At 38.1% G+C, this 16,335-nt stretch overlaps 1 protein-coding gene across 1 annotated transcript in view; it reads left to right on the top strand.

The window, feature by feature from the left end:
• Positions 1-2,342: 2,342 nt before the first annotated feature.
• The window catches only part of vps13d (vacuolar protein sorting 13 homolog D), a 39,063-nt gene continuing 25,070 nt past the window's right edge, over positions 2,343-16,335 (top strand). Inside the window, 31 exon segments of the mRNA XM_043223965.1 lie at positions 2,343-2,834; positions 3,510-3,702; positions 3,797-3,874; positions 5,002-5,192; positions 5,307-5,387; positions 5,494-5,607; positions 5,699-5,803; positions 5,897-6,067; positions 6,370-6,470; positions 6,626-6,794; positions 6,916-7,017; positions 7,229-7,433; positions 7,593-7,775; positions 7,873-8,003; positions 8,136-8,202; positions 8,300-8,479; positions 8,565-8,695; positions 8,788-8,920; positions 9,020-9,313; positions 9,316-10,364; positions 10,367-11,270; positions 11,375-11,523; positions 11,604-12,346; positions 12,348-12,687; positions 12,786-12,876; positions 12,959-13,085; positions 13,171-13,351; positions 14,227-14,451; positions 15,430-15,580; positions 15,687-15,900; positions 15,997-16,168. Coding sequence (XP_043079900.1) covers positions 3,606-3,702; positions 3,797-3,874; positions 5,002-5,192; positions 5,307-5,387; positions 5,494-5,607; positions 5,699-5,803; positions 5,897-6,067; positions 6,370-6,470; positions 6,626-6,794; positions 6,916-7,017; positions 7,229-7,433; positions 7,593-7,775; positions 7,873-8,003; positions 8,136-8,202; positions 8,300-8,479; positions 8,565-8,695; positions 8,788-8,920; positions 9,020-9,313; positions 9,316-10,364; positions 10,367-11,270; positions 11,375-11,523; positions 11,604-12,346; positions 12,348-12,687; positions 12,786-12,876; positions 12,959-13,085; positions 13,171-13,351; positions 14,227-14,451; positions 15,430-15,580; positions 15,687-15,900; positions 15,997-16,168 — 6,879 coding nt within the window. The 5' untranslated portion in view covers positions 2,343-2,834; positions 3,510-3,605.

Below are 16,335 nucleotides of genomic sequence, written 5' to 3'. Positions count from 1 at the left end.
AATTTTAGAGGCATTGCTATGTATAAAAAAAATACATATATAGTGCTGTCAAACGATTATAATCGCATCCAAAATAAAAGTTTTTGTTTACATGAAATGTCTGCATATATATATTATACATTTTCTTAAATATATGCTTACATGTATTTAAAAATAAGTAAATTAATTAATATATATATATATATATATATATATATATATATATATATATATATATATATATATATATATATATATTTAAGAAAATGTTTTGTACATATAATTAGTATATTTTTTAAATATATGCTATATGTCTTGTGTTTTTATTTATACACAGTGTAACACACATATCATGTAAACAAAAACTTTTATTTTGGATGTGATTGTTTAATGCATATGAAATTAAGTGATTATGTATTTTAGTACACGTGGCTAGGTGTTGTCCTCACTATTGTCTCTATGCAGTTCATGGTAATATTCACTATTTGATTTTAAGGTTGATTTCTATTTAATTTTATAAAACATCTATTTTGAGAAGAAGTAATTTAAATAAATTAATATATATCAACAATTTGTTCACACACACACACACACACATATATAGTTCTATGTCTATTCTTACCTTCAAAAAAGATATTTATGCTTACAGTATGTGATATCAAGAATCTCTATAATGCTCTACAATAACTGTTAAGTAATTTATTTATTTTTCATACATATAAATACATTTGCATTTATCCAAAATATATTCCGAATTTAGAAACATTTTGTATATATATATATATATATATATATATATATATATATATATATATATATATATATATATATATATTTTACATCTTTTTTGATGTGTATTTTTTTTAAACTGCCATTTGATGTCCAATGTAAAATCAAAGCGAAACTAGCTGGGAACCACTGGTTTGGAATCTGGTAAAGATAAGTTACAGACAGTTGGGTTACGGGTTATGTTATACAGTTCTATGTCTATTCTTACCTTCAAATGAGATATTTATGATTGCATAAATACAGCATGTGATATCAAGAATCTCTATAATGCTCTACAATAACTGTGTTAAGTAAAATACATAGTGACAGAATATGTCATCTCCAGGAGGGAGGGGAGAAAAAAAAGAGTTGAAAACTGAAAGAGAGAGTAATAGCACTGCCCCCACTCTAGTGTCCAGATGTGGAGTTTTAAAGGGCTATGAGCTGAGCAGATGGCCTTCTATGCTATTGTAGGCAGACTGGGATTATGTGGTTGCACACGACCAGCCAGGGGGGTGCAGAGCTCCACATGTGCTGGGATTATTGTTATTTTATGTGCTCAGCAGAAGAGTGGTGTATTCATCTCAAGATATATATGGCAAACAGTCCTCATGTCTACTTGCCCCTGTAATAGGGCAACAACTCCTACGGCTTCTGGATATCCTGGCACGGCTGGGGGATTACACTGGATATAGGGTCTGCATGGATTACACCGCTTAGTGCATTTTGTCAGATCTAATGAATTCACGGGATCGCTGTAGTGATGTTTAGTAATTAGAGATGCATGATCGTGCTGCTGCTTGACAGTACAGATAAACAAGGTAGATGTAATGAATATAATATAATATAACCCTTCACGGTGCACTTAATAATACATTTGTATAGATTATTGTGTTTGAGTGTTCAATTAAAAGTTAACCTTCTTTAAGTAAATGTAGGTATTGTTTACTTCACATCATCATTTTACGACATGTAAAATGTATTATTGTCTGTAGCCTTTATCTGTCACATAGGCTACACCTCGAAAATTATTGGCTAAACATATTTTAAAAAATTATTATTGTTTGTAGCTTAATTTTTTAAAAAGTATTTTTGCCTTTCTTGTAATACCAATTTTAAGTCTTAAATTAGACTGTATTTTTGTCTAAATTTTTGTGTTTTGTTTATGCAGTAATGTGAATATAATACGACATACTATATTAGTTATATTTAAATTGTATATTTAAAAAGTATTCTTACCTCGTTTGCCGACTTGAAGTTGTCCAGCACAGCCGCCGCTTTACGCGCTACTCTTCCGTCCCCATGTGTAGGAAATAGGAACTGCACCCACACACAAAAAAAAACAAACAAAAAAAAACGCTATGACTGCGCACAATGATAGGTCGATCTGATATTGTCTGGCGGATTGTTACTGTATCTAATTTTCTAAGACTCCATATTTTTGCCATCACCGAAAATAGTCCAGTATTAATTAACGCGTTATCAAAACAACCTCCAAACGCTAGATGTCACATGACGACCGTTCAGCCCAATGACGTAGGTCGAAATCGCTTTGTTTTGGCACGTGACCGGAAGCGTCGCAGGTTCCAGGAAGCGTTTCATGAATACAGTTTGACATGTTGGAAGTTGAGAGATGAGCACAGAGGACCCGCGACAAACTGTGCCTACAGGTCAGGGCGTAATTCACAAGAGACTTGGACCGGTGCAGAACTAGACAACGGACTGTGACCGGCCACTCTGTGCAGTTGTTGGTCATGTTTTAAAGTTGACAGGCAGTTGTCCCGCAATGCTAAAGGACGAGCGCACATGCTAGCGCTGCCCCAGTGTCCCTGCCTTTGAGTCACAGAGAGCTGTGCTGTTTTGTTCGTCACAAACAGTAGTTTGCTTTCATTTGTGGTTGTCAGCTGCGGCGTGTTATGTAAGGGCCTTTAAAAAGGAGATAATTTACTTTATTTTTAGCCAATGAGGACAGCTTCTCTTCGGAGAGGAGACTTTGTTTGGTTTGGACAGTGGAGATTTTAACTTTATTTGGACTGCAATGATCATAGACTGCGGCTAACCGAGGAGCAGACGGTCTCATGACAATGGTAAGTTTTCCACATAGTTCACTTGAAAACGAATATTCAGTCATTATTCACTCACCATTACGAGCTAAAAATGAAGTCTCACTTTCACTTTCTTTGAATGGGAAAATATGCAGTTAAAATGACTGTGGCTGTTAAGTTTCTGCTATACAAACTGTTTACGTTACGAGGCAGATATTTAGTTCACTTATTTTTATTTGTATTAGTATGGCAAATAACTGTTTAGGATCGTGGTTCTCAACCAGGGAGTCGGGGTACACCAGGGTCCTAGCCTCAAGACGATTTCAAATTAGACAAAACGAACACTAAACTCATATTATTACTTTAGGAGACTGAGTTGTGATTGTGTTTTCAAAATAGAATTAACATGTCTATGTTTTTTGGGGTATTTTTTCTCTTAAAAGTATTCTACCTTTCCAATAAAAAAAAACTCCCTTAATAACCCAACAGTTTTAAGTAGACCTGGCAAAGTCTCATAACCAATAAGATTTTTATACATTTTAATTGATCCATTCCGAGCTCTAAAATATTGTTTTAGATAAAAAGTCCAATATATCACAGTCAAACAGATAAAATATTGTTGACGGAAATATGGGGCCTTCAAGTCAAAAAGGTTGAGAACCACTGAGTTAGCAGCACTACTACAAACGTTGTGTTTTGTTTGTGTTTCTTTGACAGACTTCAGATGACTGGAGTGAGCGCTAACTGTGAAGTTCATCACCTGCTAGGATTTACTTTACCTGACTAATCCCAGTGCACTCTTCCCTTCTTATAATGTTGGAGGGACTTGTTGCCTGGGTGCTCAACACATATCTGGGCAAATATGTGAGCAACCTTAACACTGACCAGCTCTCTATTGCTCTTCTCAAAGGTATTTGAATGCTGTACTTTAGTTTGTGCTAACTGGAGCTTACTGCCTGTGTCCTGTTTATTTTTTTTAAAGTAAGAATTTTGTTTTAATCCAGGTGCAGTGGAGTTGGAGAACCTCCCACTAAGAAAAGATGCTCTTCGAGGATTTGATCTGCCCTTTGAGGTCAAAGCAGGTTAGTGGTAGTCCAGCCTTTGAGCTGTAACCAGTTAGTGATTTAGTAAGTAATTTGTTTGTTTTGCTGGTTGATGTGACTGTCACCTTGGACTTTATACTACACATGTCAGCATGCCCTTATGGAAATACCCTGCTGATTATTTAATTAAACAAATGCTATCCCAGCATGGTGGCCTCTGTGAGATGGACGAAACCTATTTTGAGTAAATTAGCTTTTCCTTGGCTAGGGATGAGTGAAGTATTCATGTGTTTGTATTCCATTTTTAGCACAGGTGTCAGAAGAAATGTTAATGTTTTAGGCATTAATCTAAGTCCATTTTTAAATCTAAATGAATGCATTTTGATTTATGTCTTTGCACAAATATAAAGGTTATATCTAAGGGTTAGGTATTTGCATCTTGTGATCTTAATTGTGAGTATGCAGGAAACTTGCACAGCAGCAGTATATCAGAACAGGATTATCTAGATATTCTTCTGCTGTGACATGATATGTGAGAACATGTGTTTTTCATTCTTAGATATAGGAATTTCGTTTTAATAGACATAAGTACGATTTTAATACATTTGTTTAGCAAGATGGAATAAATTGATCAAAAAATGAAAATATAATAATGTTACAAAAATGTTCCCTTTCAAATAAATGGTTAAGCAACCCTAAAAAACAGCATCGCAGTTTACACAACGTATTGAGGTCCAATTCTTGCCATTAATGAACAATTAACTATGACCTTTGACTCAGTAAACTAGTATTCTGCTTACTTATAGTTAGTAAGGTAGTTTAGCTATTATATAGGATTAGGGATATAGAATATGGCCATGCAGAATATGTGCTTTATAACAATTAATAAAGAGCCAATATGTTAATACTATGCTAAAACTGGAGCAGCAAATCAGCATGATTCCATAAGGATCATGTGACACTGAAGACTGGAGTAATGGCTGCTGAAAATTCAGCAAAATATTTTCAAATTAATAACTGTTATATTAAATGGGGAAAAATATTTTAAAGATTAATACATCTTTAACAATACTACAGTTTTTTTAATTAAATAAATAATCATAGAGATTTTTTTTTTTAACACTGTATGCAAAATTCTACGTTATAATATTTGTATTTTTGTTCAGGTGTCATTGGGAAGATCACCCTCCAGATCCCTTTTTATCGACCGCACAGTGACCCATGGGTCATCTGCATGTCCCAGCTGAACCTGATTATCGGCCCGGCCCCCCCACAGGAATATGATGAGGTGCGAGAAAGAGAAGCTGAGAGAGATCAGAAGAAACAGCTGCTTAAGGCACTAGAGGACAAGTGGAAGGTACGGGTTGTTGCAAAATGTTATTGAATTGCTGTAGTTAAATGCTATACATTGACTGTAAGTGATCACAATTCATTTATATGTGTTTTTAATAACTGTTCTGTATTTTATTAGAGTGAATGTGAGCAGAAAGGGGAATCTTACTGGTACTCCGTCACAGCATCTGTTGTGACCAGAATAGTTGAAAATATAGAGGTAATATTTACTATTGTCATAGTTACTTCTTTGCATGCCCTCTTCTGTTGTTACAGTTTAATTTTAGAAATAAATATTAATTTTGCTTTACTGTTTATGTTATTAGTTGAAAATTCAAGGTGTCCACTTAAGATTTGAAGACGATTTCTCCAACCCTGAGAAACCCTATGCCTTTGGTGTTTGTATCAAGAATGTATCTGCACAAAACTGCAAAGAACCAGTGAGTTATCCATAATATTTGGTATCTTCATGAAGTGGCTATATCTGTTACATGTCTGTTGGAACATAAAAGATAAACTCTTCATTAACAGGCTCAGAAGCTTATCCGGCAAAAGGAGCTGGAAATTGGGGAATTCAGTGTGTACTGGGACACAGAGTGCACAATGCTTGGAGATCTTCCCTCAACAGACGTACAGGTAAACTTTTTTAAAAAATTTATTTAAGGACACTCAATAGCACAAAGGCTAGTGCTTCTTTTAAACTTTTTCTCAATCATTTGTCTGTTTCAGGAGATGATGAATAAATGTATGCAGAGCCGTGAACATCAGTATATATTTGAGCCAGTATGTGCCTCTGTGTTGGTGAGGAGGAATGCTTCTAAAGAGCCTCTACGATCTCGTAACACACCCCGCATTGAGGGCCAAGTGCAACTGGAACCCCTCTCCCTTCGTCTGTCACAGGTAACATTTATTATTTTTTAATTTATGAGGTCATATATGTGGTCTTTTTCTTTCAGGCTTTTTTCTGGCACTCCAAGGAATATTGGCCCAGTATTTCATATAAACTTGAGGTTGTTTATTATTGATCTGTGCAGTGATTGCAGCTTCATTGTGAACATTAAAAGCAAACGCCTGTAACTGGTTTCTTTTCTGGGTGACTTTAACCAAACTGGGTTTGATTCATTTAAAATAAAACTACCTTTAATTTTGTCTTTTATTGCTTAACTCACATTTATGATTTATAAATTGGTGCTTGTTTACAGGTTCAGTATCAACAGATGATGGCATTTCTTAAAGAACTGGATCGACGAGAAAGGGAGATGCTTTTTCGAAAATGGAGACCAAAACATCCCATTTCTGGAAAGTAAAGAGATTTCTTTTTTTCTATTACAAACCAAACAAAATATATTTTTAAATGAGATATACCTCTTAAATAGATCACATTGATTAAAACCTGAAAAATATTTTGTTTCACAATGGTATTTTTTGCTAAACTAATGTCTCCTTTTAATGTTGAAGCTGTCGACAGTGGTGGATGTTTGCCATTAATGCCAACCTGAATGAGATCAGAGAACAGCGGAGACAGGGAAGCTGGGACTTTGCTCTGCACAGGGCACGTGATGCCAAACTCTACACTAGCCTGTATTTCCAGAGGCTTAAGGGAGTTACTTTGAGTCCACAGGAGGAGGTAAGAATTATGGACTTACAGGATTGAAGAGTTAGATTGCCACAATGTCTCTGTATTCACCTTTGCAAGAGTGGTTCTTGAGTTTGAAATCTTACATAATCTGTGTCTCTCACATCAATAGTGTGAATTAGACAGGATTGAAGATGAACAGACACTGGAGGAGTTGCAGATTCTCCGGGACACTGTTTATGTCTCCTTCCGCAAACATGAGGAAATTGCAGAGGCAAGCTGACATGACTTAATTTAGTGGCACAGTTGTGGGTCTTTGATGTCAGAGTTGAAAGTCTGGCTGACACTGCACTGTGTAGTCTAATATTGAAACAATAAAAATATCTAATTGTATTATCAATATAATCACTGTCCATACATTTGTTAAATCCAATCTCAATTAATCAATTAATCATGTGTTCTGTTCATCCCTTATATCCCTTTAGAGTCTACGGGAGCCTATGATAAATGAGACCCCAGTTTCCTCTCCCTCAGGCTCTATACCTAAAAGTGGGAGTTCTGGCATGATCCAGTATCTTCAATCTTGGTTCCCAGGCTGGGGTGGCTGGTATGGAGGAAGCGAAAGAGGGCCAGATGGACAACCAGTATCAGACGACCTTCTGCCTGGCACTGCCCAATGGGAAATTCTTGGTGAGTCTTCCATCAGTGCTAAATGAAAAATGGATTTGTTGATTTTTTAAAATAATTTCTGCAATCATTATTTGTAACAGTTTGCATTAAACTAAATTTATATAGGACATTTTGATAGTATTTACACCATGTATCAAGTCCTGTCTCTCCTCCAAACAGCTGAGACAGATGATCTCTTTGATCCTTTGGAGGATTCGCAAACACTGAATACCTTTACAAGAAGGGATCATCTCTTTGCACGGTTGGACTTTATCCTTGAGAAAGCAGCTGTCACCCTGTATCATCAAGACAAAATGAAACCTCTTTTGAATGAGAGCGGGGTTATTCAGCTGGAGTTTTCAGGTTTAATATATATTATTATTTACTTGTTGCAATAAAGTCTCAGTGGCTTAGAATCAGTTTTGAAGGTTGATATTACATTTTTGATTTTGCATCACAGGTGTGAAGATTGGAGTTGAGTCTCTTCCTCGCTCAGAGTCTTCATTGCTCACAGTGAAACTTGGTGGGCTGTTTCTCCGTGATCTCACTACCCAGGGCTCTATCTTTCCTGTCCTTGTTTCACCAAAACCAGTAAGTTTGGTTTTTTTTTGTCACATTTAAATTTAGTTGTTACCATATAACAGTAATCTGTGTTTGTTTTAAAATATCTGTGACAGAAATATGACACTAACAGTTGAGTTCATAACTTTTTTACATTTTAAGGACAAGGTTGCTGTTGCTATCAGTCAGCCTTTTGGCCAGTCTAACTGCACAGAAATGAGCAATCAATGTGAGTAGTAAATTAAAATATATAGCTGTTGTATGAGAATACATATATACAAAACTGTCTATGAAGGCTGATAAAGAACTTATTTTGTCTTTTTCAGCCTCTGATGTGGAATCATCAGCACCCCCTGTCTTTGAGATGATTTATGAACGTAATCCAATAAGGAGCAAGTTTGAGAGGAGACTGGAGGTCAATACCAGTCCTCTCAATATCATTTATAACCCTCAGGCTATCAAGAAAGTGGCTGAGTTTTTCTACAAAGGAAGGGTCCACACCTCAGGTGAGCATGAAGTCTGTCTTCAGTTGGTTTGAATTTGTTTTATAAAATATTCAAAGTTCATTATGGTTTATATAACATTTTGTAGGATTTGGATATCAGTCTGAGTTAGAGCTGAGAGTGGCTGAAGCAGCCAGGAGGCAATACAACAAGCTAAAGATGCAAACCAAGGCAGAAATCAGACAAACCATTGATCAACTGCTAGTTGGAGAGTTCATTGTAAGAAAGGACTTTATTTAATTGCTATCAGTTACTGTCTTAATTAGATCTTAATTAATAATTCTGCTGTGGATTTTCTTTTTTTCTTTCAGGAGAACAGTAAGCATTGGACTATGAAATTAGATATATGTGCTCCTCAAGTCATTTTCCCAGATGATTTTCAGTCTGAAGACCCCATGTTAGTTGTGGTAGACCTTGGGCGAATTCTTCTTACTAATTCCCAAGGTAACTGGTTCTGGTGAAATCAAATTTTCTGCTTTCCATACATTCTGAATTTATTGCAGTTGATGGCAACTTGTGACTGTTTTATTTGTCTTCCCACAGAAGATCATAAAACAAATCTCAAGACCTCTCAGACAGAAGGAGAAAGTGATGAAGAATTCCAGACGCCATTAGCAACACCTCCCGGGACTCCACCTCCAGAGAGAGAGGGGGATGTCAAAGGTCAAGAGAGGCCCTGTGATATTACCACCCTTAAGTCAACAGAAGGTGCCCAGATTGTCAGCAAAAACTTATATGAGAAGTATTCCTTATCTTTCAATGACCTCCAGATCATGGTTGGTCACTATAAAGACAACTGGAAACATCTACAGGACAGTGAAGTTGGCCCCACTCATGTGGTGAGAAATTCAATGTCCTTCTACAGCTAGAGCAAAGACTACGATACACATCAGACCCTCAGTTCCCAGGGGCTGTTCTCTCAGGAACACTACCAGATCTTAAAGTGCACATCAACCTGGAGAAGATGACTGCCCTGAGAAGCTGCTTGGCTAGACTTGGTAATTCAGGGGCAGATGGAGGTGACAAACAGGGTGAGAATGTCAAATCCCCTGACCCCCTTATACTTCGTCATGAGAAGATCTTTCAGAGGGAAGACAGTGATTGGAAGCTCCAGAGTTCTGATAAAAATCTTACCAAGAGTGTGATGACACTTGAGCAACATACTCGGGAGGTACTTGTGGAATCTAGACTTCTTCTTGTAGAGTTTAACATCAATTACATGCAGCTTGGCATTGAAAGTGGAGGCCGGTATATTTCTGTTCTAAAAGTGTTTGGAACAAATGCACATTTTGTAAAGCGACCTTATGATGCTATGGTTTCCCTCACAGTCCATGGGCTCTATCTTGTGGACACATTGCAGACGTATGGCTCTGATTTTGATCTTCTTGTTGCATCTCATAAACACCTAAGCTTTGATGTCCCTACTGGAAGTCTGCGAGAGAGTCAGCCCACATCACCTGTCTCACCAGACGGTAGATCTCCAGAACTTCCAGGTCTTCACAGGGTCTCTTCAGATCTTGATTTTGACAAGGCATCTCCACGGGGCTCTCCCTTAAGAGACCAGGAGGCACTCATTAAGTTGGAATATCAGTTTATCAGCTCAGACTGCCCGTCTATGAACTTGGACAGCTCACTTCAGGTCACCTGCATGCAGGTCAACAACCTGGATATTATCCTTAACCCTGAAACCATAGTAGAGCTTTTAAAATTCCTTCAGCAGTCTTTCCCCAAAGATGAAAACTCTCCAACACAACAGCTCCAACTACTGCCTAATGGAGAAGAGAACGAGGAGACTTATCAGTCCACTTTTGTCCAGAATAAGGAGTTAACTGTTGAAATTCACAGGTTAAACTTGTTGCTTTTGCGAACTGTTACCACTGGGACTGTTTTAGGAGGTGAGAAAAAGGCATGAAAATTGCTACTGCCAGTATAAATGGCACAAAAGTCAACATTTCAATGGGAAGTAGATTGGATGTCAATGGTTCTCTAGGATGCATTCAGCTTGTAGACTTGACTCAGGAAGGTGGCAAAAGTCAGTTTGTGGTCAGTATTGGAAGTGCAGAAGACAACACCTCTCCAGATGGTGTAGCATTCTTTTCTATTGCTGGCATGGCTCCCTCTGAAGCCTTGAGTTTCCATTTTATGGAAAAAACTCAGGGAGAATGCTCCCTCCAACTTCAAATGGCATCTTTACATTATAACCACTCAGCAAAGTTTCTGAAAGAACTCAGTTTATCAGCAAATGAAGTAGAAGACAACTTCCGATCCATGCTGAAAACTGCAGCTACAAAGGTCTCTACAGTATTAGTCACGAAAACAGCAGAGTACAGTGGTATGGTGTCTCTCTTTGACAACCCACACAGAAGATCTAGGAGGCAGAGTCAGTGTAACTGGACACTTGACCCATTTGAGGAAGATGATTTCTGTGTCCCTGAAAAGGAACCAGGCTTGGATTCTTTTCTGGTGAAGCTAACTCTAGATGTCAGTATAGAATCTCCAGTTGTGTCTATTCCTAGAAAACCTGGTCACCCCGAGTTGCTTGTTGGACATTTAGGTAGCATACGAATTCAAAACTTTGTTACAGGGCATGACTCAGAAGGGGAGAAACTGCAGGTTGAAGTGAAAGATATAAGACTATATTCAGTCAACACAAGCAACTTGGTTTTAAGAAAAGGAGCGCAACTTAACAGCAGTGCCACATCTGGACCCTCACCTTCTCATGGTGGCAACATTAATCTGAATGAGCCGCAGTTTACCCGGCATGACTTCTTTGAGTACCTGAGCCGAGGAAAAGGTAAGTTAGAAATAAAAATTGTTAAAGTGTTTCCCTTTCTTTATGCTTAAGTCCTTTTTAACACACTTTTGAACATCTCCCGTCTCTACACCCTCTTCTTTAAGCATTTCATATTCTCAAAGATGCCACCATCCAGCTCACTGTTGAGAAAATCCCTGTTGATGAAAACTTACACTTTACCTTCTCAAGTGAAGAACCTTATCAGAGCACAGGGCTAATGAAAGTGGAAGGGAGATTTGTTGATGCCGTCCAGGTAAAGCACTACATAAATTAATAACAGTTGTCTCTTTATTTGTAAATTGCATATTTTTAAATGGTCATATTTTCTTTCAGGTGTGTCTGTGTAAGCCTGTGTATGAGCAGGTACTTCAGACTCTCGATAATCTCTCTTTCATCGAAGATCAGAGAGTAACACCCAGTCAGCCCCCCACTCCACCACCTCCCACACCTTCCTCTACTAAACCACATCGTTTCCCTGAATTGCAAGGTGGACTATTTGCTCGTGACCCTCCTCATGTTGGCCTTTCTTACTCCTCATTGTCATCTTCCCTTTCAGCAACACTTCCACTTCACAATGAGAGCCCCCCTCTCCATCCTCCCTCTTTTACCCAAGTTAGGGCAATTTTTCGTGTGTCTGAGCTGCAGGTGCAGTTGAGTGGAGACCTTAGCCAAGGATGTCAAGGGTTGGTCAGTCTGCGCTTTCAAGACCTGGAGGGGGACTTCACTAAAGATCATCCCCATTCAGTCTCCATCCAACTAGCCCTTCACTCCTTGTTAATGGAAGACCTGCTAGAGCAAAACCCTGAATCAAAGTACAAACACCTCATGGTGTCCAGAGGTGCTCCAAAGCCCTCCACCTTCAGTCCAAAGGAATACCTGTCACAATCATGCCCAACAACCTCAAATGTTCTGTTCGCAGAAATGCCCCGTTCTCTTCCAGCACAATTTGAAGAGGCACAAAATGTATTCCAGTTCTATCAAAGACACCCCAGTACGCCATCTGCATCCAGTCGGAAGAGCAAAAAGGATACGGATTGCCCCAGTACCCCTCCTCCATCCCCATCCCGCCATACTCCGTCTCCACATCCCACGGCCAGACTTTGATGATTCTTTGGTTCATATCAATGTGTTAATGGTTGATAGGCGGCACCCAGAGTTTAAGACAAGATATGGCAGTATTGGCCGGAGTGTGGATGTGGACTTCAACTGCCTTGATATTCTTATCACACTACAAACCTGGGTAATGATTCTAGACTTCTTTGGCATTGGCTCTACTGCTAATAACCACGCTGTGAAAGTGCCTACTACCACACCTCAGCCTACACCTGAACATTCACTGGAAAATAGTACCTTTAATGATCTGGGAGATTTGTATACAGACATTGAGGAAAGGGTCAATACAAAGCTAGATTTAAAGGTAATGTAGAAACCATACAAGAACATATGTTTCCTTACATTTAAAAGAAATTCTGGATATAAACTTGAAAGAAAATTACTTGTGTACTACTTCTACAGGTTCACGCTTTATCACTGGTACTAAGGAAGAAATCCAACGAGCTTGCTAAAGCTAGTGTCTCTAAACTGTTTACACATATGGAAATGATTGGTATGTATAATTATTATAATATTTGTTCAATTTAGAAAAAAGCTTTTTCTAAATTTTGTTTTTATGTATGCCAAACTTTTAGATGGAGATCTGGCCTTACAAGGAAGTCTGGGAAGTTTGTCATTGAGTGATTTGACACCCCACGGGGATCTATACAGGGAGCGATTCACAACACACGGCGGAGAGGCCCTTGTCTATGACATACACAAGTATTTTCTTCCTTTTGTCTATTATTTTATTCATGCATATTACAGTTCCACATTTTTACAGTTTTTGTTTTTTAAATCTCTTCAGGTATGGTGAATCTGACCCCTGTTTGCAGCGGGAATATGATATGAAGGTGTCTCTTCAGATGGCCTCAGTACAGTATGTCCATACCCAGCGCTTCCAGGCTGAGGTGGTGGCCTTTATCCAGCACTTCACACAGCTACAGGATGTCCTGGGCAGGCAGAGAGCAGCCGTTGAGGGCCAGACTGTAAGAGTCCACTTTAATTCTAAAACTTTAGACAGAATACCTTGCCATGATGAGATAGCATTCTTCAATTTTATTTTGCCCATCCTTGTGCCTGCTTTGTACAACCTAGTGTAAATTATGCATGTATCCCAGGAAAACCAGACCAACCATTGCTGCTCAGATAACCATTTGGGTAATCAGCTGGATGTCCTCAATCCTTCCATGCAGAGACAAAATAGAGTTATACAAGTTGTTGTCAACACCCATTTTCAAACTGGAGACACTGATGAGGCTGGACACTGAGCTGTCTGTCCTGGCTCTAATCCCCTCTTACATACTGCAGGCTAGAGATCAGCAGTTACCCATTAGGACATTCTCGTGTCTTTCTCCAGTCCTTTTTCCCCTTTGAATGAACAATAGTTCAAATATTTGCTTATGTCTACTTAACAGGTTTTTGATGATTTGATTAAATAATCTTACCATTAGTGTTATCTTACAAATGGGTTGGATTTCTTTGAAGTGTTTTGAAATGCCCAGATGTGTATGTGCCCAATTTTGTTCCTTTCACAGATAATTGTTGTTTTCTGTGGTTGTGGTTGTTTCTGTGGTTGTTCTTTATCTAGCTAATAAAAATGTACTTTTTAAACCAGTTAGTCTATTGTAAGATGCGAGAATGCTAACTGAAAAAAGTTTACAAATTTAAAGTCCAGTGAATGTACTGAGGTTGTCTACACATGATGAACAGAAAAAGTAAAAAAAAAAAAAAAACAATTGTGTTGTTTACCTTGTTATATAATTACTTTAAATTAGCTTAACATTTAAAAATAGACTTTATTCGGAATTAAATTAGAGTGATTTTTAAAGGAGATTGTTCTAAATCACCTTCTACCCTACAGGTACGTGAGCGCCCACAGCGAGCTTCTCGTGTGCTGCTGGACATTGAGGCAGGTGCTCCTGTCCTGTTGATCCCAGAGAGCTCCCGCTCTAAACGCCTCATAGTGGCCAACCTGGGCCAACTCCGAGTGCGTAACTGCTTTCTGCCTGCTGGCACTCGGGGCACCTTCTCTCTCAGAGATAAGGTAGAGAAACTTACAATGGCACATACCTTTTTCCCTTCTCTGGTGAGTTCTACCATCACCATATACACACTTCACCACAACTCTGCACCTGTGGGATGCATTTAAGGAGCATTTTACTGTCGGTTTGCAGTAATCTGACAATGATTTCGTAATGTTAAAAGACTCATTGAGGGTTCATTGCTTAAATTGAATTTCTCAAACAAGCTTTGTGAAAAGTGCTTCATGGATGTAGTCCCATTCTTAACTCTGCATGGTAACGGTCACAGTTATTTAAAAGAAAAATTATATTAGTGTGAATTCACTTTAATTTAGACCCTGTGTGGTTGTCTACAGTTTGTGTGAATATAAGAGCCAAATTAACAAAAACAGTTTATGAGTATTAACATTAATTTTATTATTTGTGTTTGAAGAATTTGATTTTGCATGCTAATTCATACAAGGATCCCTCACATTATAAGGTATCAGGGAATGCTAATCTGATGTGTGTCACTTCTCTCTTTGCTTTTTCTTGACATATACAAGGAGTTTCACAATAAATTAAATCAGTTCCAACATTTACGTGATTGTCACCCAAAAATGACAAGTATCTCACTATTTACTAACTTATTTATTTGCATTTGTATAGAAACAATCTATTTAAACATTATTTAAAACATCCTTTTGTGATGTTTAAATGGCTTTATGTAAATAATGAATTTTCATTTCTGGGTGAATTATAACTTTATTTTATATTAAAAATGAGCCCTGCATGTCTTTGAAGATTAGCAAAGTAATTGTGAATTTGAAGTAACTATCCTACATGAGTGATATTTGGTGGAATTGATGCCAACGCTGTTTTCTATGTCAGTCTTTTGGCTGCAGTGCACACAGAAACTAGTATCTTTTAACGTTTTAAGTTCATACAATCTTATTTCCAATTAAATTTCTATACTTCTTTTATGATGAACAATTCAAATTTTGGTTGCAGTTGTAAAATGATCTCTCTTTGGCTGTTTATTAACATTATAATCATTCCGGAAGGATCGTGTGAAGGATGCCCAATCTGCCTCGGATGCTGGGAAGACTAGTGATAAAAAGACTTCAAGTTCCAGCACAACTTCTGGATTTACCCTGGGCAGACCCCAGCCCGGCCTTGAATGCATCCCAGAAGCAGATGTGCCATTGAGTCCAGGTCAGATCCCAATGTGATGTAATAAAAGAAATTTAACTACTGGATTAATTCTTTAGAGCCTTCTGTATCTGCCTGAAGTGTTGTTGTAACTGCCCTTGTGTTACAGAAGACCATGTGTGTCTGCTGGACTGTATAGCTCTGGACCTTCAGGAAATGGACATATTTGCAGCAGAGCGGTTGCCCTGTGAGCCATGGGACAGTGTTGGAAAGCATCTGGAAACAGACTTGGTCTTCCCATCTTACACAGTGCGCAGGAGTGGAGAGAGGCTGCTAAAGGAGCGTTGCCATCTAAAGTTGAAAGTAGAGCGCAACCTTGACAAGTCAGTCAGTTGCTTCTTCAGCTTTTATGTCTTATTTGAGCATATTACCAGTTTTGGTTTTATGTGTCTTTGTTTTTCACTTCTGCCTTGTCTTAGGGAAATAAGCCATGCTGTCCCAGACATGTCCATCCACGGCAGTCTGTCTTCTGTCCACTGCTCCTTAGACCTGGAAAGGTACCAGCTGATCCGTGGCCTCTTGGAGCACAACCTGGGAGAGCCTGTGGAGGAGTTTCTCAGACCTTACAATCTCCAAGACCCCAGCACCTATGTAAGCTTTATACAGAAGTTTTGCTGATGCTCACTGAATTGGGTCAAGGCTTTTCTTGATTATATGAAAACTCAAAAACTAGAGTCAAACAAAAAATTATTCAGTCACCAAATATACATTTTTGAGATTTTTAATTTTTTTTTACTAGTGGGTGCAGTACACAATAG

The sequence above is a fragment of the Puntigrus tetrazona genome, chromosome 23, assembly GCF_018831695.1.
Source record: "Puntigrus tetrazona isolate hp1 chromosome 23, ASM1883169v1, whole genome shotgun sequence".
Lineage (NCBI taxonomy): Eukaryota > Metazoa > Chordata > Actinopteri > Cypriniformes > Cyprinidae > Puntigrus > Puntigrus tetrazona.
The sequence above is the reverse complement of the archived record's forward strand: the minus strand, read 5'-3'. Positions and strand labels throughout refer to the sequence as shown.